General features: G+C 45.4%; 1 protein-coding gene across 2 annotated transcripts in view; it reads right to left on the bottom strand.

The window, feature by feature from the left end:
* Nucleotides 1-27,811, bottom strand: part of RPS6KA2 (ribosomal protein S6 kinase A2) — a 432,811-nt gene that overhangs the window by 120,176 nt on the left and 284,824 nt on the right. For both annotated transcript variants that reach the window (XM_029049085.2, XM_029049086.2), the window contains 2 exons: nt 18,534-18,650; nt 8,848-8,929 (listed from right to left, as the gene is read on the bottom strand). In XM_029049085.2, the coding sequence (XP_028904918.1) occupies nt 8,848-8,929; nt 18,534-18,650 (199 nt within the window). The remainder of the gene's footprint in view (nt 1-8,847; nt 8,930-18,533; nt 18,651-27,811) is intronic.

The raw sequence follows: 27,811 nt of genomic DNA, 5'->3' as shown, positions 1-27,811 counted from the left end.
TGGTCAGAGAGATAAGAGTAAAACTAGGAGAGGACAGTATTGGAGACGCCAAAATTGGATCCAGTGTTTCTAGGAGAAGAGGTGGTTGACAGTGTCAAAGCCATCTGAGAGGTTAAAGGAGTATTAAGATGGAACAGAGGCCGTTGGATTTGGCAAGAAGGAGATAACTGGTGACCTTTGAGAGAGACCTTTCTGTGGAGCGGAGGGGGCGGAAGCCATACTGGAGGGGGTGGAGGAGAGAGGAACTGGAGATAGTGGGACCATACGCTCAAGGAGTTTGGAAAGGAATGGTGGGAGGGGGGTGAGGCAGTAACTGGAGGGAGCTGAAGGGTCAAGGGAGGGTTGTTTTTAGGAAGTCAGTCTAACATCCACTGTTACAGCTAAAAAACCAATAAAAATGAGCTAGAAGCAGACTGTTTTGCAGCCTAATTCAAAGCCGATACATTCCTTACAGAACTGATGGACACCTGGAAGTAAAGGGAGCACAGAAAATGATCTCCTTTAGCCAAGGTGCACCAGGTGAAGAAGGCCACATTGAAAGCTGTTCAGAAGCAGCGTGGCTCAGTGGAAAGAGCCCGGGCTTGGGAGTCGGGGGTCATGGGTTCGAATCCCGACTCTGCCACTCGGCGGCTGTGTGACTGTGACAAGTCACTTAACTTCTCTGTGCCTCAGTGACCTCATCTGGAAAATGGGGATTAAGACTGTGAGCCTCATGTGGGACAACCTGATTACCCTGTATCGACCCCAGCGCTTAGAACAGTGCTCTGTAGTAAGCGCTTAATACCAACATTATTATTAGAGAAGCAGCGTGGCTCAGTGGAAACAGCACGGGCTTTGGAGTCATAGGTCATGAGTTCAAATCCCGTCTCTGCCACTTGTCAGCTGTGTGACTGTGGGCAAGTCACTTCACTTCTCTGTGCCTCAGTTACCTCATCTGTAAAATGGGGATTAAGACTGGGAGCCCCACGTGGGACAACCTGATCCCCCTGTGTCTACCCCAGCGCATAGAACAGTGCTCTGCACATAGTAAGCGCTTAACAAATACCAACATTATTATTATTATTATTTAACAAGCTCTAGAGAGCCTAGAGGTGGGAGTAAGGAAGGGTGAGGAGGGTGGTTTTGCCCTGAAGTTTATACACTTTTCTGCTTTATCTTTGTTCTTTCTTCAGCTTTCCTTATCTGTAAACAGTTTTTGTCTGTCTCCCCTAATCAATGGAAAACATGCATCTTACTACTGGACCCTCCCAATGCTTTGTTTGGCATCTAGCACCCAGTTTGCAATCAATAGATCAATCAGTGGGAGCTCCTGAGCGCTTACTATTGTGCAGAGCACTGTTCCAAGCACTTGGGATTGAAAGCTCATCTCTAGACTGTAAGCTCATTTTGGGCAGGGAATGTGTCTGTTTACTCTTACATTGTACTCTTCCAAGCATTTAGTACAATACTTTGCACACAGTTAGTGCTTAATAATTATGAATGAATGAACTGGGAGAAAACAACAGAATTAGCAGAATTAGCTCCCTGCCCATAATGAGCTTACAGAGGGAAGATCTTAATAGATACTACTGAATATTTAACTGATTGATCTTAAAGCACTTACTACCCTTGCCCCCTCTTTCCTCACCTCACTACTCTCCTACTACAACCCAGCCCGCACACTTTGTTCCTCTAATACTCACTTTCTCACTGTACCTCCATTTCATCCATCTCACCACCGACCTCTCGCCCACATCCTATCTCTGGCCTGGAACACCCTCCCTCCTCATATCAGACAGACAATTGCTCTCTCCCACTTCAAAACCTTATTGAAGGCACATCTCCTCCAAGAAGCCTTCCCTGACTAAGCCTTCCTCTCCTCTTCTCCTACTCCCTTCTGCAAAGCTCTTACTTGCTCCTTCATTCATCTTCCCTCCCATCCCCACAGAACATATGTATATATCTGTAATTTATTTACTTATCTATTTATTTATATTAATGTCTCTCTCCCCCTCTAGATCGTGGGTTCACTGTGGGCAGGAATGTGTCTGTTGTTATATACTGTACTCTTCCCAAGCGCTTAGTACAGTGCTTTGCACACAGTAAGCACTCAGAAAATACCACTGAATGAAGGAATGAATGATCTTTAAGTCTCCAGTACCCAAGATGATTACCTGAGAGATAGGGCAAAACACCCCAAATTTGGAGGTAGAGCTTGACTCCTTTTGCCCTTTATGAAGAGGCAGAGTCTCTTCATAAAGTTTGCTAGAAAAAGGGGGCCATGATTTGAAATTTGTGATTGAGCAGGACTGTGGGGACAATTTCTTGGAGTGTGGAAGACTGGCTAAATCTGTGGCCCTGGTGGGGTTCAAGTTCCTCTTCTGGAATTTCCTAGGAGGCTGAAACAGGCAAGTTTGTAGCAGGAAAAAGACATGTTCCAAGGCATTTCTGAGATTTTCTTTTTTTCAGGCCTTTTTCATCCATCCCCAATTCTATCATTCTCCTTCTTTCCTTGTAGGGCTTTCAAAGTATCTTGGGTCTTATTTACTCCGACCTTTCCCAGTGGAGCAAAAATGGCATTGGCCTTGAGTAAGAGCCATCTCCCCAAGCTGGGCTTCTGCAGGGCACCACTGGATTTAGGGCTGGTCCTGAACGGTCCACAAAAAACTCAGCAGGCTGGGGCAGAAGGCATTTACCTTCTCCTGCCGATGTCACTCTACCCCTTTCGTTCCCAAGTTCTACCCTCTGCTGGGCTCCAGGCAAGAAGCCCAGTAGCATCAAAGGCGATAGAAACAAGTAAATATAGAAGCACCAACTTACTTCTGACATCATATTTCCTGGCGATAGGAATGCTAAAGTTAGGGAAGGCCCCAGAGAGAGAGCAACCCGGTTTCAAATGTATTCAGGCAGTCACCTTGTGCAGGGAATCATAATTCCAGCAAATATTTCTAATTGAGCTGTTAAAATATGAGCTGCCATAAGCCACCAACTTGAGTGGTTCAGAGCACTGGTTCCCAGTCTTTTTCCATCAGCAACTCCCTCCTGATCATCACATCTCCCCACAGCTCCCTGCTGTTCAAGCAGAGAAAGACCATAACATCTAGGATTTGTTTGGCCTAGGGGAGAAGAGGCCAAGAGGGATGGGTGGATAAAGAATAAAGCCATAAAGAAAGATTAATAACAGGAGTGGGAGGGTGGAAGGGGGAAAAGAAAAGAGGAGAGAATAATAATAATAATGTTGGTATTTGTTAAGCGCTTACTATGTGCAGAGCACTGTTCTAAGCACTGGGGTAGATACAGAGTCATCAGGTTGTCCCACGTGAGGCTCCCAGTCTTAATCCCCATTTTGCAGATAAGGTACCTGCGGCACAGAGAAGTGAAGTGACTGGCCCAAAGTCACACAGCTGACAAGCGGCCGAGCCGGGATTTGAACCCATGACCTCTGACTCCAAAGCCCGGTCTCCTTCCACTGAGCCATGCTGCTTCTCCAATGATAACTGGTAGTGGCTACCAAGGATTGGTGGAGCTTCTCCTCTTAATGTGGCCTAGATAGATTAGTCATTTCCCACCACAGGGACAGGGGGCCGAGGGGGGCTTGACCAAATGACCTCACGAAGTCTGTTCCAGCTATTGGACAATTTACTGCTTCCCTGATAGGGAAAATACAGACATTCATTATAGAAGTTTGCAACAGCCTATTCATTTGTAAAATGCTTTAAGAAAGGAAGGGTGAGTCTACTGAGGAAACTGATTACACTGCAGCTATTCATTTCTATCAGGAAATTGTATTATCTTTACCTAATTGAAATGTCTAATTCAATTTTCTCTTTCTATTCAATCATTTCTTTATTAAAAAGAAAACTCCAGAGGAGCTTGGGATTTTCAAGAAATAAACCACCGCAATTGCTTTGCTGGCTTCAGGTCGTTTCTACCCAGGAGAGTTTAGTCTCTTTAAAATGAAATTTCCATTTTTCAGGCATCTTAAATGAGCAGAAGGCATCACTTGATTAAGTCCTGATGATTTTCAACAACAAAACTATTCAAGATGTGAGGATTTGCTTAGTAGCAACATTGTGATTTTTGTCTCTGTATTTGCAGCTCGCATGTTGAGCCAAAGAGAAAAAAAGCAAACTTGTTGGCTTGCTTTTCCAAAACACAGGAATAACGGACAAAAAACCAACCAGTGAAATGCATTTCATTTCCTGCAGTGTCAGCAATTCTGCTAATACTCTTCAGGCTGACTTAAGAGTTTCAAACTGTCACGGCATGCTCTTTGCTTCCTCAACTCGGTTAATCATCGAATCACATTTCCTGGACATCTCTACTTGGAGGTCTGCTAACACCCCAAATTTAACATGTTCAAACCAGAAATCATCATATTCCCACCCAAACCCTGTCGGCTCCCTGACGTTCCCATCACTGTAGATGGCACCATCATCCTCCCCGTCTCGCAAGCCCGTAACCTTGGCGTTTTCTTCGACTCATCTCCCTCATTCAACCCACATCTTCAATCTGTCACCAAATCCAGTCGGTTCAACCTTGGCAACATTGCTAAAATCTGCCCTTCCCTCTCCAACCCAACTGCTAACATGCTAATCCAAACACTTGGCCTAGTCCACCTTGATTACTGCATCAGCTTCCTTGTGGACTTCCCTGCCTCTCATCTCTTCCCACTTCGGTCCATACTTTACTCAACTGCCCAGATCGTTTTCCTACAAAACCATTCTGCCCGTGTTTCCCCACTCTTCAAGAATATTCAGTGGTTGCTCGTCCATATCTGCATCGTACAGAAACTCCTTACTATCAGCTTTAACACTGTGGATGATACAACCATTCTTCCCGTCTCTCAGGCCCGCAACCTCGGTGTCATCTTTGACTCGACTCTCTCGTTCACCCCACACATCCAATCCGTCACCAAAACCTGCCGGGCTCACCTTTATAATATCGCCAAGATCTGCCCTTTTCTCTCCACCCAAACAGCTATCTTACTGTTGCAGGCTCTCGTAATATCCTGGTTAGATTAGTGTCAGCCTTCTCTCTGATCTCCCTTTCTCCTCTCTCTCCCCACTCCAGTCTATTCTTCACTCCGCTGCCCGGCTCATCTTCCCACAGAAACGCTCTGGGCACGTCACTCCCCTTCTTAAAAACCTTCGGTGGTTGCCTATCAACCTCCACACGAAACAAAAACTTCACTCTAGGCTTCAAGACTCTCCATCACCTTGCCCCTTCCTACCTCTCCTCCCTTATCTCTTTCCACTGCCCACTCCGCACGCTCCGCTCCTCTGCCGCCCACCTCCTCACTGTCCCCCGTTCTCGCCTATCCCACCATCGACCCCTGGGCCACGTCCTCCCGCGGCCCTGGAACACCCTCCCTCCTCACCTCCGCCAAACTAATTCTCTTCCCCTCTTCAAAACCCTACTTAGAGCTCACCTCCTCCAAGAGGCCTTCCCAGACTGACTTTCCCCTTTTCCCTCTGCTCCCTCTGCTGCCTCTCTGCCCCTGCCTTCATCTCCCCTCTGCTAAACTCCCTTTCCCCCCTTTCCCTCTGCTCCTCCCCATCTCCCTTCCCCTCCCCTCAGCACTGTGCTCATTTGCTCATTGTATATATCTTTATTACCCTATTTATTTTGTTAATGAGGTGTACATCACCTTGATTCTATTTATTTGCTATTATTTTAATGAGATGTTCATCCCCTTGATTCTATTTATTGCTATTGTTCTTGTCTGTCCGTCTCCCCCGATTAGACTGTAAGCCCGTCAAAGGGCAGGGACTGTCTCTATCTGTTACCAATTTGTACATTCCAAGCGCTTAGTACAGTGCTCGGCACATAGTAAGCGCTCAATAAATATTATTGAATGAATGAATGAACACAATTAATCCCCTTGCCCCCTCTTACCTTCCCTCCCTGATTTCTTTCTATAACCCAGCCTGTACATTTCACTCCTCTCATGGACTTTCCAAGCAATTTGTACAGTGCTCTGCCCACAGTAAGCGCTCAATAATTACAACTGAATGAATGAAAACCTACTCGCTGAACCTTGATCTCGTCTACCTCACGCCACCTTCACAACGTCGATAAGATCCGCCCTTTCCTCTCCATCCAAAACGGCTCCCACAATCACTCCTTGCTGACCTTCCCATTCCAGGACTGGAGACTCTCCCCGCTCCAGTCCACATATCACTCTGCCAAGCAGCGTGGCTCAGTGGAAGGAGCCCGGGCTTGGAGAGTCCGAGGTCATGGGTTCGAATCCCGGCTCTGCCACTTGGCAGCTGTGTGACTGGGGGCAAGTCACTTCACTTCTCTGGGCCTCAGTGACCTCATCTGTAAAAATGGGGGGATTAACACTGTGAGCCTCATGTGGGACAACTTGATTACCTTGTATCTCCCCCAGTGCTTAGAACCATGCTCTGCACATAGTGAGCGCTTAAATACCAACATTATTATTATCATCATTTTTCCATAAAAACATTCAGAGCATATCACCCTACTCCTCAAAAACCTCCAGTGGTTGCCCATTCACCTCTGCATCAAAAGAAACCAACTCCTCACCATTGGCTTTAAAGCACTCTGCGACCTTCCCCCTCCTACCTCACCTCACTACTCTCCTTCTACAACGCAGCCCGCACACTTCACTCCTCTAATGCTAACCTTTTCACTGTGCCTCCATCTCACCTATCTCACCACCAACCCCTCACCCACAGCCTGCTTCTGTTCTGGAACATCCTCCCTCCTCAAATCCGACAATTACTTTCCCTGCCTTCGAAGTCTTAATGAAGGCACATCTCCTCCAAGAGACCTTCCCAGACTACGCCCCTCCTTTTCTCTTCTCCACCTCTCTTCTGCATAGTCCTGACTTGCTCCATTTGTTCTTCCCCACTTCCAGCCCCACAGCACTTAGGGTGATTGGTAATTTATTTATTTCTATTGATGTCCATCTCCCCCACACCCACCCCGAGACTGTAAGCTCACTGTGGAGAGGGAATGTGTCTGTTTATTGTTATAATGTACTCTCCCAAATGCTTAGGACAGTGCTCTGCAGACAGTAAGCACTCAATAAAAACATCTGAATGAATGAATGAAGGCTACCCGTATCAGCTTCCTTGCTGACTTCACTGCCTCCTGTCTCTCCCCACTCCAGTCCATATTTCACTCTGCTGCCTGAATCATTTTTCTTCAAAAATTTTCATACTCTTCAAGAACCTCTAGTGGTTGTCCATCCACCTCCACATCAAACAGAAACTCCTTACCATTGACTTTAAAGCACTCAATCACCTCGCTTCCTCCTACCTTACCTCGCTGCTCTCCTACTACAACCAAGCCCACACACTATGCTCTTCTAATGACAACCATCTCTCTGTACCTTAAATTTGGCTATCAAGGCGCGGACCTCTTGCATACATCCTGCCTCTGGCCTGAAATGCCCTCCCTCTTCATATCCAACAATTACTTTCCCCACATTTAAAGCCTTGCTGAAGGCACATTTCCTCCCTGAGGCCTTCCCTGACTAAGCCATTATTTCCTCTTCTCCCAGTCTCTTCTGTATCACCCTTGTACTAGGATAGGTTCCCTTTATTCATCCCCCCCTCGGCCCCAAAGCACTGTTATAGTGGTGTTTTTTTTCAAATGGCATTTGTTTAGCGCTTACAATGTGCCAGGCATTGTACTAAACACTGGGGTAGACACAAGCTAATCAGGTTGGATAGAGTCTATGTCTGGCATGGGGCTCACAGTCTTAACCCCCATTTTACAGATGAGGTAACTGAGTCACAGGGAAGTTAAATGGGTCGCCCAAGGTCATACAGTAGGATTAGAACCCACGTCCTTCTTATTTCCAGATCCGTGCTCTACCCACTATGCCATGCTCTTCGCATATTGTTCTATTGTTCTCATATTGCTCTGCACACAGTATGTGCTCAATAAGTACAATTGATTGATCAATTCATTATCTATAATTTATTTATATCAATGTCTATTTCTCTACAGTAAAGGCTGTAAGGGTGGGCTGGGACTGTGTCTACCGACTCTTTTACTATATGCTCCCAAGAGCTCAGTACAGTGTTCTGCACAAAGTAAGCGCTCAATAAATGTGACCGATTGATTGCATGCCTACTATGGGCAGAGTTCTGAATGAAGCACTTGGGAAAGTGTAAGAAAACTGTAAGCTCCCTCAAGGAGTTTACAAACTAGGACAAGAACCAGCCACTTAAATAAATTACCAAAGGGAGGTAGTAACAGAATATATAAGATATATAAATAAAGCCAAGGGGGCTGAAAACACAGAAGGGCAGAAATGGCTGTTGGGGGATATAAAAATGGGGAATTGAGAGAGTACTTGGGGAAGGTCTTCTGAAGGAGAAAGGATTTCAGAAGGTGTGTGAAGATGGGACCTCCAAGCAGGCAGGGAGGAAGGCATGAGCAGTAGGTTGGTGACAGGAGAGATGAGAATGTAGTTGTAAGTCATTTGGCTTGAAGGGAACAAGGCACAGTGGGAAAAGAGAGGTATCGGAACTCTCGGGGTGGGGGTGGGGTAATATTTAGAAAAATTAACATTTAGCTGGAGGCAGATAGGTGAATGGAATTTGACCGAATAGACCAATTTCCAAAAATAGTGAGAAGTCTTTGCAACTTCCTCGCCAAGGAATCTGATTTCAATTTCTGTTCTGTTCTCCCCTAAGAATGAAGTGAAAACCTCAAACTGAAATATTTCCCAGTGATAACTTCTGAGACTGAAGAAAACTAAACCCGATAGTATTTCTCCTTAATCAATCAATGAATGGTGTTTATTGAGCACTTACTGTGTGCAGAGCACTAAACTAAGCACATGGGAAAGGATATTAAACCTCTGTCAATATTTGGAGTTCTTACCTTTCAGGGTGGCTTTCTTAAGGACTTTCATGGCATAAAGCTGCCCGGCATCAGATCCTTTGATCTTCCTCACCAGAAACACCTGCCAAGACAAAGACTTGTTGAAACTGAGAACTTTGAAGTGGACATATATGGTGTTAGATAATGAGGCTGAGCAGAATCCTGGCCAAGATAAAAAATGGAAAAGGGGTGATTTTAAAATTGTCTTCAAATCCCTTGACTGGCCTGTGACCACCTGCAGCCCTGAGAGGAAGTTGCTCCAGCTCATACAGACCTATCGCCAACCCTCTCTGCTGGTCCATAGCACCAACTATTCTCATCTTTGCAGAACATATAAGAGGGTCCCTGCCCAAGAAAGTAAAATCCACCCTCAGGGAATAAATCACCACAATAAGGCTATTTATTAAGTGCTTACTATGTGTCAAACACTTAACTGAGCATTGGGGTAAATACAAGATAATCAGTTTGGGCCGGTCTCTGTCCCACATGAGGGAGAGAGGTATTTTATCCCCATTTTAGAAATAATGAAACTGAGGCTCAGAGGAGTCAAGTAACTAGCCCAAGATCACAAAGCAGGCAAGTGGCCGAGCCACGACTAGAACCCAGGCCTCCTCACTCCCAGGCCCATTGAAAAGGAGGAAGAAGAAGGAAGAAAGAAGAAAGAAAAGAAAAAAAAGGAAGACAGAAAGAAAAGAGAAAGAAGAAGGGTAAGAGGAAGAAGAAAGGAAAGAAAAAGGGAAAGAAAAAGGAGGAGGTGGAGGAGGAAGGAGAAGGAGGAAGAGAAGAGAAAGGAGGAGGGGAGTAATCACAATGCAGCAGCTTCTCCTGGATCAAAAGCCCCTTTGAGAATCTCTCCGTCCCACTTAACTTCGGAGTTCCATCCTGAGTCCTAGCTGCTGAAAGATGACCAGGTTACCACACTGAGCAGACAGAAAGATTGTTCTTCATTGTACTGTCATGTTTGTGGCTGGCAGCACCTGGTACTGATTCACTTTTATCCCCTTGTCTCACAGTCCCAAGAAGTTTCTGTTGAGAGACAGTCATTCCTTTCGTGATCGCAATGCTCTGTTCGGGTCTTTCTGTGGCAACTGGAAAATGTAGCAGGATCTGAGGACTTGTTTTATATATGCTTAAAACACGTCCTCTGCCTTCTCGGCTTTTGGTTTCCCAATTCCAGCTGACTCTTTAGGAGATGTTTAGGTATCTCACTTTAGGTAACTCTCATTTCACGTCGTTCCCACTACAGCTGTGTTGTGGTGAACAGACATTTAATTCAAGGAGGTTGACTTTGTTGTTTGAGACCTTGCCATTTGATGTAGAGCATAACCCATACATCACCCCGATGGGACTGCTCAAAGAGTTGAATCAATCAATCAGTGGTATTTATTGAGCGCTTACTGTGTGCCGAGCACAGTACTAGACACTTGGGAGAGAACAATATAAGATTATTTTTGTACCGCATGATTGAGAGCAGTGATAGCCACTCATGGGGGCAGAAGGAGAGTCAGAAGAGTGAGAACCAGACAAAGCATGTAGAAGTAGGGTCAGGTTGGAGGCAGTAGAAAGATGAGAAATGGAGGAATTAATTCACTGAGTGGCTGCTGTATGCAGCTCTCGGGAGAATGCAATAAAAGCAAGAGAAGCATTCTCAAATGGTACTTTAGTGGCTCCTTCCTTCTCCCCATTTATCTTCCTTTTTCTCTTTCCCCCTCTATTGCTAGACTTAATTCCCCAAGCAAATAGCCCCTCTTCTGTCTTTGTGATGCAAAAATTATGCAAATATTTGGGACAGTTATACAAGCAATTTCAGTATTTCTTTGACTATCATTGCACATTGGTCATTGTGCTGCTTAGATAATAGTATTCAATGTAAACATTTAACTGTAGGTCAATATTGATTTTTTTAGGAGGTCTATGTATCACTTTCCTGGTGCAGGCTGATATATTATCTTCATTTCATTTAAATTTATTACAATATGGAAATTTCCTGCCCACAACAAGCTTACAGTCTAGATAGGGAAACAGACATAAGTGCTGCGGGGCTGGGTAGGGGGAGGAATAAAGGGAGCAAGTCAGGGTGACGCAGAAGGAGTGAAAGAAAAGGAAAAGAGGGCTTAGTCAGGGAAGGCTTCTTGGAGGAGGCGTGAGTGTCTTCAATAAGGCTTTGAAGTGGAGGAGAGTGACTGTCTGTTGGATATGTAGAGGGAGGGCATTCCAGGCTAGAGACAGGATGTGGGTGAGGGGTATCTTGAATATGTGATAGTCGGAATTTAGTGAATAGACTGAATGAGAGTGAGGAGTCAAGGGTAATACCAAGGTTATGGGCTTGTGAGACAGGAAGGATGGTGGTGCTGCCTACAGTAATTGGAAAGGCAGGGGAAGGTCAGAGTTTGGGTGGGAAAATAAGGAGTTCTGTTTGGAACATGTTAAGTTTGAGGTGACGGCAGGAAATTCAGGTACAGATGTCTTGAAGGCAGGAGGAAATGCAAGATAGTAGAGAGGGAGAGAGATCGGGGCTGGAGAAGATTTGGGAATTAACTACACCGAGGTGGTAGCTGAAGCCACGGGAGCCAACGAGTTCTCCAAGGGAGTGGGTGGGTGGATGGAGAATAGAAGGGGACCCAAGAACTGAATGCTGAAGAACAGCCACAGTTAGCGGGGTAGAAGGCAGAGGAGGAGCCAATGGATGAGACTGAGAATGAGCAGCCAGAGAGATAGAAGGAGAACCAGGAGAGGACAGTGTCAGCGAAGCCCAGGTTGGATAATGTTTCCAGGAGAAGGGGATGGTCAACACTTTTCAAAGGCAGCTGAGAGATCACAGAGGACTAGGATGGACTAGAAGTTGCTGGATTAGGCAAGAAGGAGATCATTGGTGACCTTTGAGAGGGCGGTTTCTGTGGAGTGAAGGGGATGGAAGCCAAATTGAAAGGGGTCAAGGAGAGAATTGGAGGAGAGGAAAATGAAACAGCGAGTGCAGACAACTCACTAAGAAGTGTGGAGAGAAATGGTAGGAGGGAGTTGGGGAGGTATAACTGGAGGGAGCTGTGGGGTCAAGGGAGGGTTTTTATAGGATGGGGAGTAAGCAGTGGAGAAGTCTTTGGATAGTGAACAGTTGAAGATGGTGGTTAGGGAGGGAAGGAGGGAGAGGACAAGTGTTTTGATAAGGTGGAAGGGACGGGTTTGGATGTGCAGGTGAAGTGGGTGAATTTTGAGAGAAGGCAGGCAATCTCTTAAGAAACTGCTGGGAAAAGTGGGGGAGTTGAAGAAGGGACTGGAAGGGGGAAGGGCAGGGAAGATTTTAGGGAGATCACACCTGATAGCTTCACTTTTCTCAGTAAAATAGATGTCCAGGTCATTGGTGAAAGAGATGGGGGAGAGGCAGGTGGACAGGGTGTTTGAGGAGGGAGTTAAACATCGGAATAACTGCCAAGGGCAACGGGCATGGGTGTCAATAAGGATAGAGAAATAATTTTGCCAGGCAGAGGAGAGGTCAGAGTTAAACCACCTAAGATAAACTTGAAGTGATTGAGGAAGGCCTGATATCTAGATTTCTGCCAGCAGCACCCTGTAGCTCATGAGTAAAAGGGAAGAAAGCAGACTGTGGAGGTGATCCAGGGCTGTGGGTTAGCGGCACTGAGTCCAGTTTAACCTCTGTTTCATATATATTGGTTTTGTGGGCAGAATATATATTTTTAATGGTTTATTGCCTAATCCATGTTTTCAAAGAGATTATTTGTTCATTTATTTGGTAGCTCTAACCAATCAAATGACAGCATTTATTGAGCCCTTACACATACTAGGTTTAGGAGAATAAAATATAACAGAGTTGGTAGAACTCATCCCTACAAACATGGAGCTTCCAGTCTAACAGGGAATTCAGACATTTCAGAATACATACCTGACATAAGTGCTGGAGGGAGGTTGAAGGTGTGGTGAAAATCAAGTGCTTAAGGGTACAGATCTGTCTCCCCCATTTAGACTGTGAGCCCGTTGTTGGGCAGGGATTGTCTCTACCTGTTGCCGAATTGTACATTCCAAGCGCTTAGTACAGTGCTCTGCACATAGTAAATGCTCAATAAATACAATTGAATGAATGAATGAATGAATGAATGAATAGTAGGGGAACTGAGGGTAGAGTCTGGATGGCCTCTTGGAGGAGATGTAATGTAAATAAGGCTTTGAAGGTGGGGAAAGGCTATAAAAGTGGGGAGAGGCTTTGAAGGTGGGGAGAGTGGTGTCCTTTTGTATATCAATCGATCAGCGATATTTATTGAGAGCTCACTGTGTGCAGAGCACTGTAATAATAATAATAATAATAATAACAGTATTTGTTAAGTGCTTACTATGCCCCAGGCACTATACTAAGCATTGAAGTGGATACAAGCAAATCGGGTTGGACACAGTCTCTGTCCCACATAAGGACTCATAGTCTCAATCCCCATTTTACAGATGAGGTAACTGAGGCACAGAGAAGTGAAGGGACTTGCCCAAGGTCACTCAGGAGACAAGCACTTGGGAGAGTACAATACTACAGAGTTAGTAGACACTTTCCCGGCCCACACTGAGTGTACAATTCAGAGGGGGAGGCAGAAATTAAAATATATAAATTATGAATATATACATAAAGGTCACGAGATTGAAGGTGAAGGGAATATCAAGGATTTCAAGGATTTGTCTCCAAGTGCATAGGCTACAAAGAAGGGAGAGGCAGGAGGGGAAAATATGGTTTAATCAGGAAAAGCCTCATGAAGGTGATATGATTTTAATAAGGCTTTGAAGGTGGGGAAAGTGGTGGTCCTTCAGATAAGAAGAGGGAGGTAGTTCCAGGACAGAAGGAAGGCAAGAGGTTGTTGGCAAGGTAGACAAAATTCAGGTACACTGAGTACACTGGCATTAGACAAATGAAATGTGTGGCCTGTGTTGCAGTAGGAAATCAAGCTCGGTAAGGGGGCATAGAGGGGTGAGCTGATTGAGTTCTTTAAAGCCGATGGTAAGGAGTTTCTGTTCAATGTGGAGGTGGCTGGGCAACCACTGGAAGTTCTAGAGGAGTGGGGAAATATAGTCTGAATTTCTTTTTTTAGAAAAATGATTGGGGCAGCAGAGTGAATTATGGATTGGAGTGGGGAGTGACAGAGGGCAGGGGAGGTCAGTGATGCAGTAGTCATGGTGGAATATGCTTACGCTTGGATCAGCAGAGTAGTAGTTTGGATAGAGAACTCAGTGTGGGACATGGATTGTGTCCAATCTGATTAGCTTGCATCTACCCCAGTGCCTGATACATAGTGAGTCCTTAACAAATGCCATAAAAAAGAGAGAGAAAGGGCATAATTGAGCGATACGAAGGTAGAACGGACATGATTTGGTGATAGGCTGAATATGTGGGTGAAAGGAGAGAGATGCGTCAAAGATAATGCCAAGGTTACATCTGGGAAACTCTTAAAAAAAATTACGGTATTTGTTAAGCACTTACTATGTGCCAAGCACTGTACTAAGTGCTGGAGTAGATGCAAGATAAGCAGTTTGGCACAGTCCCCATCCCACGTAGGGCTCACAGCCTTAATCCCCATTTTATAGATGAGGTAACTGAGGCACAGAGAAGTTAAGTGACTTGCCCAAGTTCACATGGCAGACAAGTGGCAGAGCCAGAATTAGAATCCAAGTCCTCCTACTCCTAGGGCCATGCTGTTTCCACTAGGCCTTGCTGATGTGGAAGAATATGAGGCCCTCCCCCAGAGAGAGAAAGAGAGGGGTAGAGAAGACCATGTCATCTGGAGAGAGCCAGTTTTCCGTAATGGCAAGGAGGAGCAGTGAGAGTAAATCGTCACTCTAGACCGTAAGCTCCTTGTGGGCAGGGAACCTGTCTCCAATTGTACTGTACTGTCTTTTCCCTAACAGTATAGTTCTCTCACACAGTCATTGTTCAATAAATACCTTTGATTGATTGAGTCAGGAACAAGTCAAAGATGGAGGGAAGCTTTTGCATGATGGCATGAGGGTTCCACTTGGCTGTGGCTGTGGGGAAGGGGATAGAAGGAATTGCAGGAAAGTAAACTGGGGTGAAGGATGAGGGGCTGCATTTTACGTGGGAAGGGATTAATAGGAAGGGCGTGGATAGATTAAGAGAGAAGGGAAAGGAGATATGGGGAGGTCAAAAAAGTTTTACAGTTTTAGGAGAGGTTGTCAGCAGCAATAACTGCTTATTTGGTGGTTTCCTTTTAACAGCTGAATTCACTGCAAGAGGCTGAGTCGTTGTGAAATCAGGCAGCTTTTGATACGTAAAAAGTTGGGTCTTTGTCAGTCAGCCACACCTGTTCTGTGTTCTCCACTGTGTATTCAGGTCAGGCTGCAGGCAGATTGGGAGCAGGGAGAAGTAAGATGAAGGAAAGGCCACTTTTTGGCAGAAACAGTTTGGGATGGAGTTATTTATGTCTTGGCAGTGGTAAAGAGTGATTCTGATGTTAGATGGTCCTGGGCCCAGCTGAGGCAGCTCGAGGCAATTTGGCAGAGAGATACCTGTGTCCTCAGGCAGTTCTGTGTGTTTGATGGTTCTGAGGAGGCTGAGGCATCTAAGAGAGAGAGGGATCTCTGGGTCCTCAAGCTTCTCTGAGGACCAGCAGATGTTAGATAGCTCTGAGCTGCCTGGAGTAGCTTGACAGAGGCAAGGAGAGATAGATCTCTGTGTCTGCAGGGCAGCTCCCTGTTCCTGAGGATGTTAGATGATCCTGGGTGGGCTACCCAGCAGATTTGGTCTCACATTTATTCCTAGTACAAGATTAGCAAGATTTGAACTCTCATTTCTGACGTGAATCCGCAAAAATGCAGCTTGAGCTCAATCCACAGAGCTGCATTTCCAGGCTGACAAATTTAACCTTCCCATGCCATTTAATTTAGGCCTGGGAGTCACCCCAAAATAAGAGGTGCACTGTGTGTAGATTGCTCTCTGGGAATTGGTTAGTCTGGATATAGGCTCAGCATGAGGCACAGGGTGGCCTAGTCGTAAAGGAGCAGGATTGGGATCATGAGACCTAGGTTCTAATCCCACCTCCACTACTTGTTTGCTGTATGACCTTAAGCAAGTCACTGAACTTGCTGTGTCTCAGTTTCCTCCTCTATAAAATAGGGCTGAAAAGCTGTTCTCCATCCCTGTTAAACTATAAGCATCAAGTGGAACAGGGCCAGGGTCAGATCAGATTTCACTGCACAGTGTTTGGCATATAATAAGCGCTTATCAAACAGAATATCTATTAAGATATTCCTATGAATTATACTTCAGAGATTTCCTCTATCCTCCCTACAAATCAGCCATATGAGAGGCATTCTTGAGGAGCATGAATGCAGTGATGGTGAGGAGAAAAAGTTCTAAGTCTTGTCTTTCCTGATTGGCCTGGGTTATTCTTTTAAACCTTTTAGGGAAAACAATCTCCTATACGAGGCAAACAAGGAAACGGTGCTTTTAGATCTCCTTAACCAAGGTTTGTCTCTTCGAGAAGCACGGTGGTCTAGTGGAAAGAGCGCCAGCTTGGGGGTGAGAAGACCTGTGTTCTAATTCCAGCTTCACCATTTGCCTGCTGGGTGAACTTGGTTAAGTCATTTAACTTATCTGCAGGGATTCAATACCTGTTCTCCTCCTACTTAGACTAGGAACACCATATGGGTAGAAGTTGAGCCCGAACTTGCATCTTATATCTTCCCCAGAGGTTGGTACATAGTAAGCACTTAAATTATTTATTTATATTAATTTCTGTCTCCCCCTCTAGACTGTATACTCATTGTGGGCAGGAAACGTGTCTACTAATTCTGTTACATTGTACAATCCCAAGTGCTTAGTACATACGCCCAGCAAGTGCTCAAAAAATACCATTGATGATGACGATGATTATGATGATGAACTATTACTATTAGAGGAGGCTATTTGCTTTTAGGAGAAGCCCTTAAGGGGCCGTGTCTTTATTTTCCCTTCTATCCTTACTTAAACAGGGTTCATAAAACATGAGTTTCCCACACCCACTCACACCACCACATTTTCTCTGTTAGCTTAGTACAGTGCTTTTACACAGTAAGTGCTCAATAAATACGACTGAATGAATGAATGGGGAAAGCAAAGGAGAATTTGTGCCAGAAGGGGGATTTTTTTAAATCCCAAAGTGATTAACAAGCACTTGGAAAACAGGCATCAAATTTTGGGCAAAGTAGCCAGTTTAGACAGCTTTAAGCTTGGCTTGACATTGCTTTTAATCACCTCTTACCTGACTTCTAAACATATACGAAATTACTGTATTCTAGCGGTTGATCTCTGTACAGTACATAGTATGAACAGTACAGTAGTGCATTGGAAGATGCTGTGTCTTATGAACACAGGGATATTAGGGGTGGGCTGGGGGCCTCTTTTATCTGACATCTTAGAATAGTAAGGAAGTGTTCCCCTTCAAAATAGCCTCACTAACTTACAGAGGGTTTCCCTGTCCCTAGTTCAAAATTCGGAAGAAGAAGCTTCTTCTAAAGGATAACTCAAGTTTAGGTTCCAGTGGGAAATTGGGTTTCTCTGCATCCCCAGATAACAGGACAATATTTCTAAAGAGTCCAGCAGTTACAGTCTGACTGCTCACCTCCAAATGGGAGTGTGGAGAAACTAGGTAAACCTGATTTGGCTAGATTCAAGTGTATGGATGTGTATGATTGTGTGATTCCCGTTGACTCTGGCTCTCCCACAAATCTTTAAGGCTGACTCATTTAAATCATTTTGACCCTGGGTTTCCTCCCCTTTGGTGTTGCCAGATGGAAAGGAAAGAACCTAGGTTGGCTAGGAGCTCAACAAAGCCTGTTGATACTGATGAACACAGGGGAAAAGGCTGAACAATAGGCTTTTGACACCTCCCCCCCGGCCCCCAAGAAATATGGCCCAAGTCTTTGGATGGAACCAGTTTCTTCTTCTGAACTTCAAGCTAGGGACAGGGAAACCCTCTGTGAGCAAGAGAGGCTATTTTGAAGGGGAACACTTCCTTCCTACTCTGAGATGTCAGATAAAAGAGGACCTCAGCCCACCTCTAATATCCGTGATGGGTGGCTTTGAACACAGTAAGTGCTCAATAAATACGACTGAATGAATGAAGGGGGAAAGCAATGGAAAATCTGTGCCAGGAGGGGCATTTTTTTAATCCCAAAGAGATTAATGAGCACTTGGAAAGCAGGCATCAAATTTTGGGCAAAGTAGCCAAGTAGATGGGTGGGTCTACCTGGGCCTAGACAATGCACAGGAATGAAGATCGGCCAGGTTTCCATTTCACTGGCTGTTAACCAGAGATGACTTCAGAGGCAAGGGAGACGAAGATGCTTGGGTCTTTTGAGAAAGAGGTGGAACTGAGGGGGAGTTACGTCTCTGGGACCAATTTTGGTGAACTGGCACTGAATTTTCAGACCCCTGAAATCTAGCTGAGTTTTAGGTGAATTTAGATTTTGTGACAAAATTGAACTCCACTCAACTCTGAATGGAGGATATTCACAGTGAGCATCTTTTTTGGACATTAACTGCCTCCCGGGCAAGAACTTGGCCTCCCTCCAACCCTTGCATATTCGCTCCCAGCACTGTCAGTGAACAGCACATCTTCCATAATAACTTCCTATATGCCACTGTGATAGTCTGTAAATTATGAAGGAAGTCTCCCAGATGTCAGATTACATTATCTTACCTTTCCATAGGAGCCTTGCCCTAATACCTTCAGCAACTCAAACTGCGATGGGTCAGCCTTCTCAAACCCTTCCTTCACATGGTGGCTGATGTCTATTTCCTTCACAATACCTTCTTCCTGCCAAGAGGGAATAACACATTCTGTAACCAAAATTAAAGTTAAAAAGTCGTTCTAAAAATCCAGCACATGTCCCAGCCCAGCATAAATTAATATTACCAAAATTCTTGGAAAGAGTTTGTTGGAGTTTAATAAAGAAAATCATATACAAGCCACAGATTGGAACATGATCTGTAGTTAATTATTCAGAATGCTAATTATGCTGTTGGTTTCCCTTACCCTTCTTTTGGCTATCTGTCTTTTGGCTATTTCATAAAGGGGGAAGAACAAGGGGAGATAGAACTCAAAAGGTGACGGGGGTGAGACTGAAGTTCTTAGCTAAAATGAAGGGTTTGGGTCATCTGTGGATTTTTATTACCCATAATATCCTTGTCTCCTCCTTCTATCCTCTTTCTAACCCTCCTCCCACTTTTCCTCTATTCCCCAATCCCCTCTAACCTTCTGGCGACCATAGACAATCAAAAGTTGACTAAATTACGTTACAGTGCATCTGAATTAATAAACAGTAATCAGGATCAAAATTATATGCATATCCTGGAATGGCATAAGGGAGTATAAAAAATAGCTTTAAACTTTAAATGAAAACTCAAAGGTGTCATTTTTTCAGACTTTCTGGGGCATTAATGTCCACTGAATGGGCATCTCTACACCAGAAAAGTGAATAAACTGAATTTAAATGTTTTCTTTACATGACAACAAAACTCTGGGCACCAGGAGGAAGGGCGTAAGTAACTCAACGAAAGGCAACCTCTTCTGGAATACTGCAGACAGTTCTGTTATACCCCACCTCAACATGGACATAACAGAGCTAGAGAAAGTGTAGACAATGGCACCCAAGGCTACTGGAAGGATGCAGAATCTTCCTTAAAAGAAACAATTAGGACTCCCCAGCCTGGAAATATTCAGGTTGAGAAGCAACATGCTGGAAACTTTACAAAATCATGAAGGGGGTGGAAAGGGTGAATGCAGAATCGTTCACCAAATTCCACACTTCGAGGATGACAGGACAGTATGAAATCTTGAAGGAGGTAAGTTCAAAGCAAACAAAAGAAAACATGCCTTCACCCTGTGGGTGCAAACATAGGGATTCGTTCTTCTGAAGTTGAGTAGACAAAAATTTCAATAGGTTTAAGAGGAGTTTGGGTAGATCCATGGATGAGCGGTAATAGAATCAATGTTAGGAACGCAGATGGAAAAGCCAAGGTGTTGAACGGTTAGACCATCCTTAATTCTGAGGATGGGTGTTGAGCACAGCGACCACCACAGAGTTCTTTCAAGTATTCTGGGTCCATTGCCGGGGACAGAGAGGTGGGATGGATGGATCGTGGTTCTGATATATCTGCAAAAATTCCAGTATAAGCTACCTAGTGTACTATACTCTTCCCACTTATGGTTTAATAGTTATTATTGTTATTGTATTTGTTAAGTACTTAGTGTATGCCATGAACTAAGCGCTGGGGCAGGTGCAAGTTTATCAGGTAGGATACAGTCCCCGTCCCATGGCTCACAGTATACATACAAGGATACTGAGCCACGGAGAGGTTAAATGAATTGCCCAAGGTCACACCGCAGGTGACATAGCTGAGATAATAATAATAATAATAATAATAATAATGTTGGTATTTGTTAAGAGCTTACTAAGTGCAAAGCACTGTTCTAAGTGCTTGGATAGATACAGGGTCATCAGGTTGTCCCACGTGAGGCTCACAGTTAATCCTCATTTTACAGATGAGGTCACTGAGGCCCAGAGAAGTTAAGTGACTTGCCCACAGTCACACAGCTGACAAGTGGCAGAGCCGGGATGATAATGATGGCATTTGTTAAGCCCTATGTGCCAAGTCCTGTTCTACGCTCTGGGATAGATACAAGGTTATCAGGTTGTCCCCCGTGGGGCTCACAGTCTTAATCCCCTTTTTACAGATGAGGTCACTGCGGCACAGAGAAGTTGTGTCTTGCTCAAAGTCACACAGCTAACAAGTGGCGGAGCCAGGATTAGAACCCACGACCTCTAGGTCCTCTGACTTCCAGGTCTGTGCTCTTTCCACTAGGCCATGCTGATTCCGACACTGCTTTAGAAACTCTTCCCAGACTGAAGGTCTGATGACCAGCAAAAACAATTTCTCCATGTCTGTTTCCAACCTTCCTTCCCCACTTTTTTTTTACATTCCTATCCTGCATTCTCTAAAGCATGAATATGGTACCTTCCAATTATTCATTCACTCATTCAATAGTATTTATTGAGCAGAGCACTGTACTAAGCGCTTGGAATGCACAATTCGGCAACAGATGGAGACAATCCCTGCCCATTGACGGGCTTAAAGTCTAATCGGGGGAGACAGACAGACAAAAACAAGACAACTTAATCACGATAAATGAAGTCATGCTAAATAGAATCATAATCCCTCTAGATTACAGTCCTACTAGACTGTAAATTCCCTCTAGACTGTAAGCTCACTGTGGGCAGGGAATGTACCTGTTTTTCATTGCACGGTGCACTGAATAGAGCACGGGCCTGGGAGTCAGAAGGTCATGGGTACTAATCCTGGTTCTGCCACTTGTCTGCTGTGTGATCTTGAGCAAGTCACTTCACTTCTCTGAGCCTCAGTTACCTCATCCGTAAAATGAGGATTGAGATTGCGAGCTCCACATGGAACAGGGACTATGTCCCAACTGATTTGCTTGTATCCAGCCCAGCGCTTAGTACTGTGGCTGGCACACAGTAAGCACTTAACAATACCACAATTATTATTATTATTATTACTCTCCCAAACGCTTAGTTCAGTGCTTTGCACAGAGTAAGCGCTCAATAAATACAATGGAATGAATGAATGATCATGATGCAAAGGGGTGGGGATGGGGTGGGGATTGGCAATTCTTTCCTCGTGCAGTCTCAAGTCTCTGGTGCATGGATGGGGGAGAGGGGAATGAGGGTGTCAATGTCCCCTTCCTTGGTGCAGTCTTTGACCTCTGAGGGGTTGGTTGGGGGTAGGGGACAGGGTCTGTTTTGGACATTTGAAGCTTGTGGTGGGGCGAGGACATCCAAATAGTGATGTCTTGAGGGCAAGAGGGAATTCAAGACTGCAGAAAGGGAAAGAAACAAGGCTGGCTGTGTAGATTTGGGTATCATCCTCATAGAGGTGGTAGTTAAAGTCATGGGAGCGAATGAATTCTCCAAAGGAGTGGGTGTAGATGGAGAACAGAAGGAGGCCCAGAACTGAACCTTGAGGGACCCCCACAGTAGGGGAGGAGCCAAGGAGGAGCAAGTGAAGGAGCATGAGAATGAATTCATTCATTCGTTCAATCGTATTTATTGAGCGCTTACTGTGTGCAAAGCACCGTACTAAGCAGTTGGCAGAGCAGTGGTACGAGAGTGACAAAGGGATAGGGGAGAGAGTGTCTTGAATTCAGTAGAGAGGGTGGTGTTGAGAGCATCTTTTTGGTCATCAAAGGAAGGTAGTTTGGGTATGGAGGTTAAGTGGGACATGATGAGTTGAGAAAATTGGATGGGGTCAAAAGATCAGAGGTCTCTGTGGGGGAATAGTACAGATTTACAAGGAGGAGGTGTGTGGGAGTGGAGGCAAGTGAGGAGGCTGGGGTCAGAGAGAGGGATTTCAGAGTTGGTGAAGGGAGAGATTGAGAAGTGGTTAGAAATGATGAGATCAAGTGTGTATCCAAGTTTGTGAGTGATAAGAATAAGACTGAGTGTCCAAGTTGGGTGAGGTGGAAATGATGAGATTGAATGTGTATCCAAGTTTATGAGGGATAAGATCGAGTGTGTGTGTCCCAGTTGGGTGAGGTGGGGTGGAGCAGGAGGTCAATGGACTTGAGGAGTGATAGGAGGGAGTCAACAGAAGGGTTATCAGGAACATCTAAATGGATACTGAAATCCCCAAGGAGCAATGTGGGCATGGAGAGAGAGAGAGAAGGAAAGTTAGAAAGGGATCAAAATGGTTAAATAAATTGGAGGTTGGACCTGGGGGGTTAGTTGAATCTGGAGTGGGCGGTAGAGGCGGATGATACGGGCTTCAAAGGAAAGGAGGGAAAGGGATGGGGAAGAAGGAATGGTGCGAAAGGGGCACTGAGGCATGAAAAGGAAGTCAACACCTCCTTTCCCAGTGAGTCCAGGGAAGATGAGGGCCCCTCTGGAGAGAGCAGCAGGGGCTACTGTGTCGTCACGGGAAAGCCAGGTTTCGGTGGTGGCGAGGAGGAGGAGAGGCAGTGACTGAATCAGGAACAGGGCAGGGATGAAGGGAAGCTTCCCCATGATGGAGCGGGGCTTCCACAGGCCACACGTGGCTGAAGTTGTGGGAGAGGGGTAGTGGGGGAGAGGACGGCGTGAGAGGTGGGGTTTGGATGGGAAGGGGTTGTAGGTGGCCAGCGTGGCGGAGGGGAACTAGAGTGGTGCTGGGACGCCTGGATCTGTCCCTTCCTTCCCACCCAAATAGCTACCACCCTGATAAAAGCATGGGCCATATCTCAGCTAGACTACTGGATCAGCTTCGTTTGTCTTCCTGCCTCCAGCCTCTCCCTTTTCTAATCTACACTACACACTGATGCGTGAATCGTCTTTACATCTATAATTCTAAAATCCCCATTTTACAAATGAGGTAACTGAGGCACAGAGAAGTTAAGTGACATGCCCAAGGTCACAAGGCAGGCAAGTGGCAGAGCCGGGATTAAAACCCACGCACTGTCTCAAGCCCGTGCTCTTGCCACTAAGCCACGCTCCTTCCCCTAACGCCTTCTCCACGACTGTACCGTGCTCCAAAGTTGTTTGGGCTGCCTACTTTATGCAGACACTGTATTTGGCATATACCACGTGTAGAGTACTGTACTGAGTGACTACTGTTTATGGAGCACTGAACTGACTCCATACTAATAACAATAATAATAATAATGTTGGTATTTGTTAAGCACTTACTATGTGCAGAGCACCGCTCTAAGCGCTGGGGGAGATACAGGGTAATCAGGTTGTCCCACGTGAGGCTCACAGATAATCCCCATTTTACAGATAAGGGAACTGAGGCCCAGTGAAGTGACTTGCCCACAGTCACACAGCTCACAAGTGGCAAGAGTCAGGATTCGAACACATGACCTCTGACTCCCAAGCCCGGCTCTTTCCACTGAGTCACGCTGCTTCTCTATACTACTTGCAGAGTGCTGGACTGGCCACCTACTGTGTGCACAGTTCTGATCAGGGGCCCAGAGATCTGCCTACAGTAGGCAGGAAAAATGCACTGACGATGTTGAAGTCGGGAAGATTCCTGCCTACTTGTTTCTGGGTTTTTTTTATTTTTATGAATTTTTTTAAGCACTTACAAGTGCCAGGCACTATACTAAGAGCTGGGTAATAATAATTATAGTGTTATGCACTTACTATGTGCCAGGCACTGTACTAAGCGTTGGGTAGACACAAGTTAATAAGATTTGCAGCAGTCCCTGTCCCACCTAAGGCTCACAGTCTCAATCCCCATTTTACAGATGAGGTAACTGAGGCACAGAGAAGTGAAGTGACTTGCCCAAGGTCACACGGCAGATAAGCAGCAGAGGGAGGCTTAGAACCCAGGTCCTTCTGACACCCAGGCTCATACTCCATCCACTGCTTCTCTAGATACAAGCGCATCAAGTTGGACACGGTCCCTGTCCCTCTCCCATGTGGCTCACAGTCTTAATCCCCATTTTACTGATGAGTTAACTGAGGTCCAGAGAGGTGAAGTGATTTGCCCAAGGTCACACAGCAGATAAGCAGCAGAGCCGGGATTAGAACCCAGTTTCTTCTGACTCCCAGGCCCCTGCTCTATCCACTAGGGCCTGCTGCTTCTCGAGAAAATAGACATAAAATATTTACAAATAGAAAAATCAGAATAAATGACTGTTGAGCAATCGACTACATAAGCACAAGTGTTGAGGAAGGGAAAAAATAAACACAAATTCTAGAGGAGCTAGATTGAAGCGGGGGGGACTAGAATGATGTGAGGGGGAGTTCATCAGAGAAGGTTTGTTGGAGGAGGTGGAACTTTCAGAGGGTTTTGAATAATAATAATAATAATGGCATTTGTTAAGCACTTATTTTGTGCCAAGTACTGTTCTAAGCACTGGGGTAGATACAAGCTAATCCGGTTGTCCCACGTGGGACTCACAGTCTTAATCCCTATTTTACAGATGAAGTAACTGAGGCACAGAAGTTAAGTGCCTTGCTTAAGATCACACAACAGACAAGAGGCGGAGGCGGGATTAGAACCCACGTCTTCTGACTCCCAAGTCCGCATTCTGGCCACTAGGCCATGCAGGTGGGGAGAGCTCTGGTCTGTTGGATTTGAGTGGGAAAAGAGTTCCAGGCCAGGGGAGGAAGTGTGAGCGAGGAGTAGAAGTGTTAAGAGTGAGGTTAATTTAATTAAACTAGTTAGTCTACACCAAGTGTCCTCTAGACTGTAAGCTCACTGTGGGCAAGGAACGTGTCTACCAACTCTGTTATACTTTACTCGTCCAAGTGCTTGGCACAGTGCTCTGCACACCGTGACTGCTCAATAAATAGGATTGAAGGATTGGGAAAAAAAAGTGGACTGAAGACTAGCACCAAAAGGCCAGTGAAAAGAGACACTGAGTGGTGTTCAAACTGAGGTCAGAAGGCCAGAGAGTCATGACGACCCCTCGGAGTTTTGTGGCTCTGATTGGTTCCTATTTCCATCATCAATTCCACGTCATCTAAGCATTGGGGCAATCAACCGCTAAGTGCTTGAGTCCTTCCCTTGGCAGCAATTATGTAGACATTTTTAGATTCATTTGCTCCCTCCCTCTCTCCGGAATTTATTTTATTACTGTCTGTCTCCCCCAACTAGACTGTAAACTCTTTGAAGAAGGGGTTCATGTCTCTCAAGTGCTTAGTGGAGCACATGGTACAGAGTAAACTCTCAAAAACGAGTCTAATCAATGGTTTTTGTTGAGCAACTACAGTGGGAGGAGCACCGTGCTTAGGAAAGTACAACTGTAACAGAGGTGGGATTGACTGATGGGTGGATGGATCAATTCCCCAGAAAAGCTGGGGTCAGGACACTGCTTCTCTCTTGTCTTTATCCCTCACCCCGCACCAGGTGGGGATGGCCCAGAGTGAGGAGCGGTAATAATAATAATAACAATAATTATGGAATTTGTTAAGTGCTTACTATGTGCCAGGCACTGTAGTAAGCGCTGGGGTGGATACAAGTAAATTGGGTTGGACAGAGTCCCTGTTCCACGTGGGGCTCACAGTCTCGATCCCCATTTACAGATGACCTGAGGCACAGAAAAGTTAAGTGCCTTGCCCAAGGTCACACAACAGACAGGTGGCAGAGTCAAGATTAGAACCCATGACCTTCTGACTCCCAGGCCCATGCTCTATCTACTACGCCATGTCACAATGTGCCCTGACTGCATCACGCACTGAATAAAGACCACTGAATGAATTCCCCTGCCCAGATCAAACCCCAGCAGTCCTGCCAGAACAGTCAGAGGGATGGAAAAAGTCACAAGGATGGGGAATCTGTGACAATCATTCCTGCTCCTAGTTCCGGCAAAAAATAGCCAGTATACTGCTCTGCACACACTTAATCCCCAGTACAGTGCTCTGCTCACAAGAGGCATTCAGCATATACTGATAATGATGAATTCTGTAGGGTTTAGAACTTCAGAGAAGCTTGCGAGTAAGACCGTGCCACTTGCCTGCTGTGTGATGTTACTCAAGATACTTCTCTGTGCCTCAGTTCCCTCATCTTGCAATACCTGTTCTCCCTCCCCCTTACACTGTGGGCCCCACATAGATCAGGGACAGGGTCCAACCAGATTACCTTCCATCTACCCCAGCACTTAGTACCGTCCTCGCCACATAATAAGTGTTCAACAAATACCACGATTATGATTATTATTTAGAAGGGGGAGGAGAAATGCAGGCAGAAATAAAGAGCTTCAAGTGTCCTGATGGGCTTAACCCCTGGGGAAACTGACGCAGGCGGTGGCTTCCAAATAGTTGCTGATTGAAAACTTTCAGCCTTAAACGGTACCCCTTTTTTGGCAATGATTACACCTACAGATTGTGTCAGACCCTCTTGGATAGTGTAATCCCACCAGAGTTGCTTGAGGATTTGCAGGCTCCGTGGAAAACATCCTGCCTTTTATCCTGGGGTATGTTACAACTAAATTCATTCATCCAATCGTATTTATTAATAATAATAATGTTGGTATTTGTTAAGCGCTTACAATGTGCAGAGCACTGTTCTAAGCACTGGGGTAGACACAAGGGAATCAGGTTGTGCCATGTGGGGCTCACAGTCTTCATCCCCATTTTACAGATGAGGTAACTGAGGCACAGAGAAGTGAAGTGACTTGCCCACAGTCACACAGCTGACGAGTGGGGAAGCCAGGATTCGAACCCATGACCTCTGACTCCAAAGCCCGTGCTCTTTCCACTGAGCCACACTGCTTCTCACTGTGTGAGAATGAGAGCTCTCATTTATTGAGAGCTCACTGTGTGCAGAACACTGTACTTAGCGCTTGGAAAGTACAATTCGGCAACAGATAGAGACAATCCCTACCCAACAACGGGCTGACATTATTGAGCACTTACTGTGTGCTCAGCGCTGTACTAATATCCAGCAGCCTTCAAACTCATAGGTAACATCGCTGATGGGATTAGTCACTTGTCTGTTCTTCCCACAGCATGTATACACATCCACACACACTTACGATAACCATGAGGTAAACAACATCAGCCCCAAATAGCCCTGTCCACTACTTTCAACCTGACCAACACTTCTGTATTTCTACAGGCTCTTGTGTACAAAACACATACTAAGTGCTGGAAAAGACATTCTGGATGAAATATAGACTTTTTTAATTTAAAGGAATCTGTTAAGTGCTTCCTATGTGTCCAGTGCTGTCCTAAGCGCTGGTGTTCACAAGTTAGTCAGGTCAGACACAGTCCTTATCCCACATGGGGCTCATAGTTTAAGCAGGAGGGAGAACAGGTAGTGAATCTCCATTTTGCAGTTGAGGAAACTGAGGCACTGAGAAGTCAACTGTCTCACCCAAGATGACCCAGCAGGCAAGTGGTGGGACCAGAATTACAACCCAGGTCCTCTGGCTCCTTTTTCCACTAGGCCATACTGCTTCCCACTGAGGGCCAGGGA

The sequence above is a fragment of the Ornithorhynchus anatinus genome, chromosome 21, assembly GCF_004115215.2.
Source record: "Ornithorhynchus anatinus isolate Pmale09 chromosome 21, mOrnAna1.pri.v4, whole genome shotgun sequence".
NCBI classification, from domain to species: domain Eukaryota; kingdom Metazoa; phylum Chordata; class Mammalia; order Monotremata; family Ornithorhynchidae; genus Ornithorhynchus; species Ornithorhynchus anatinus.
Note: the sequence above shows the minus strand (reverse complement) of the source record. Positions and strands in the feature narration are given on the sequence as shown.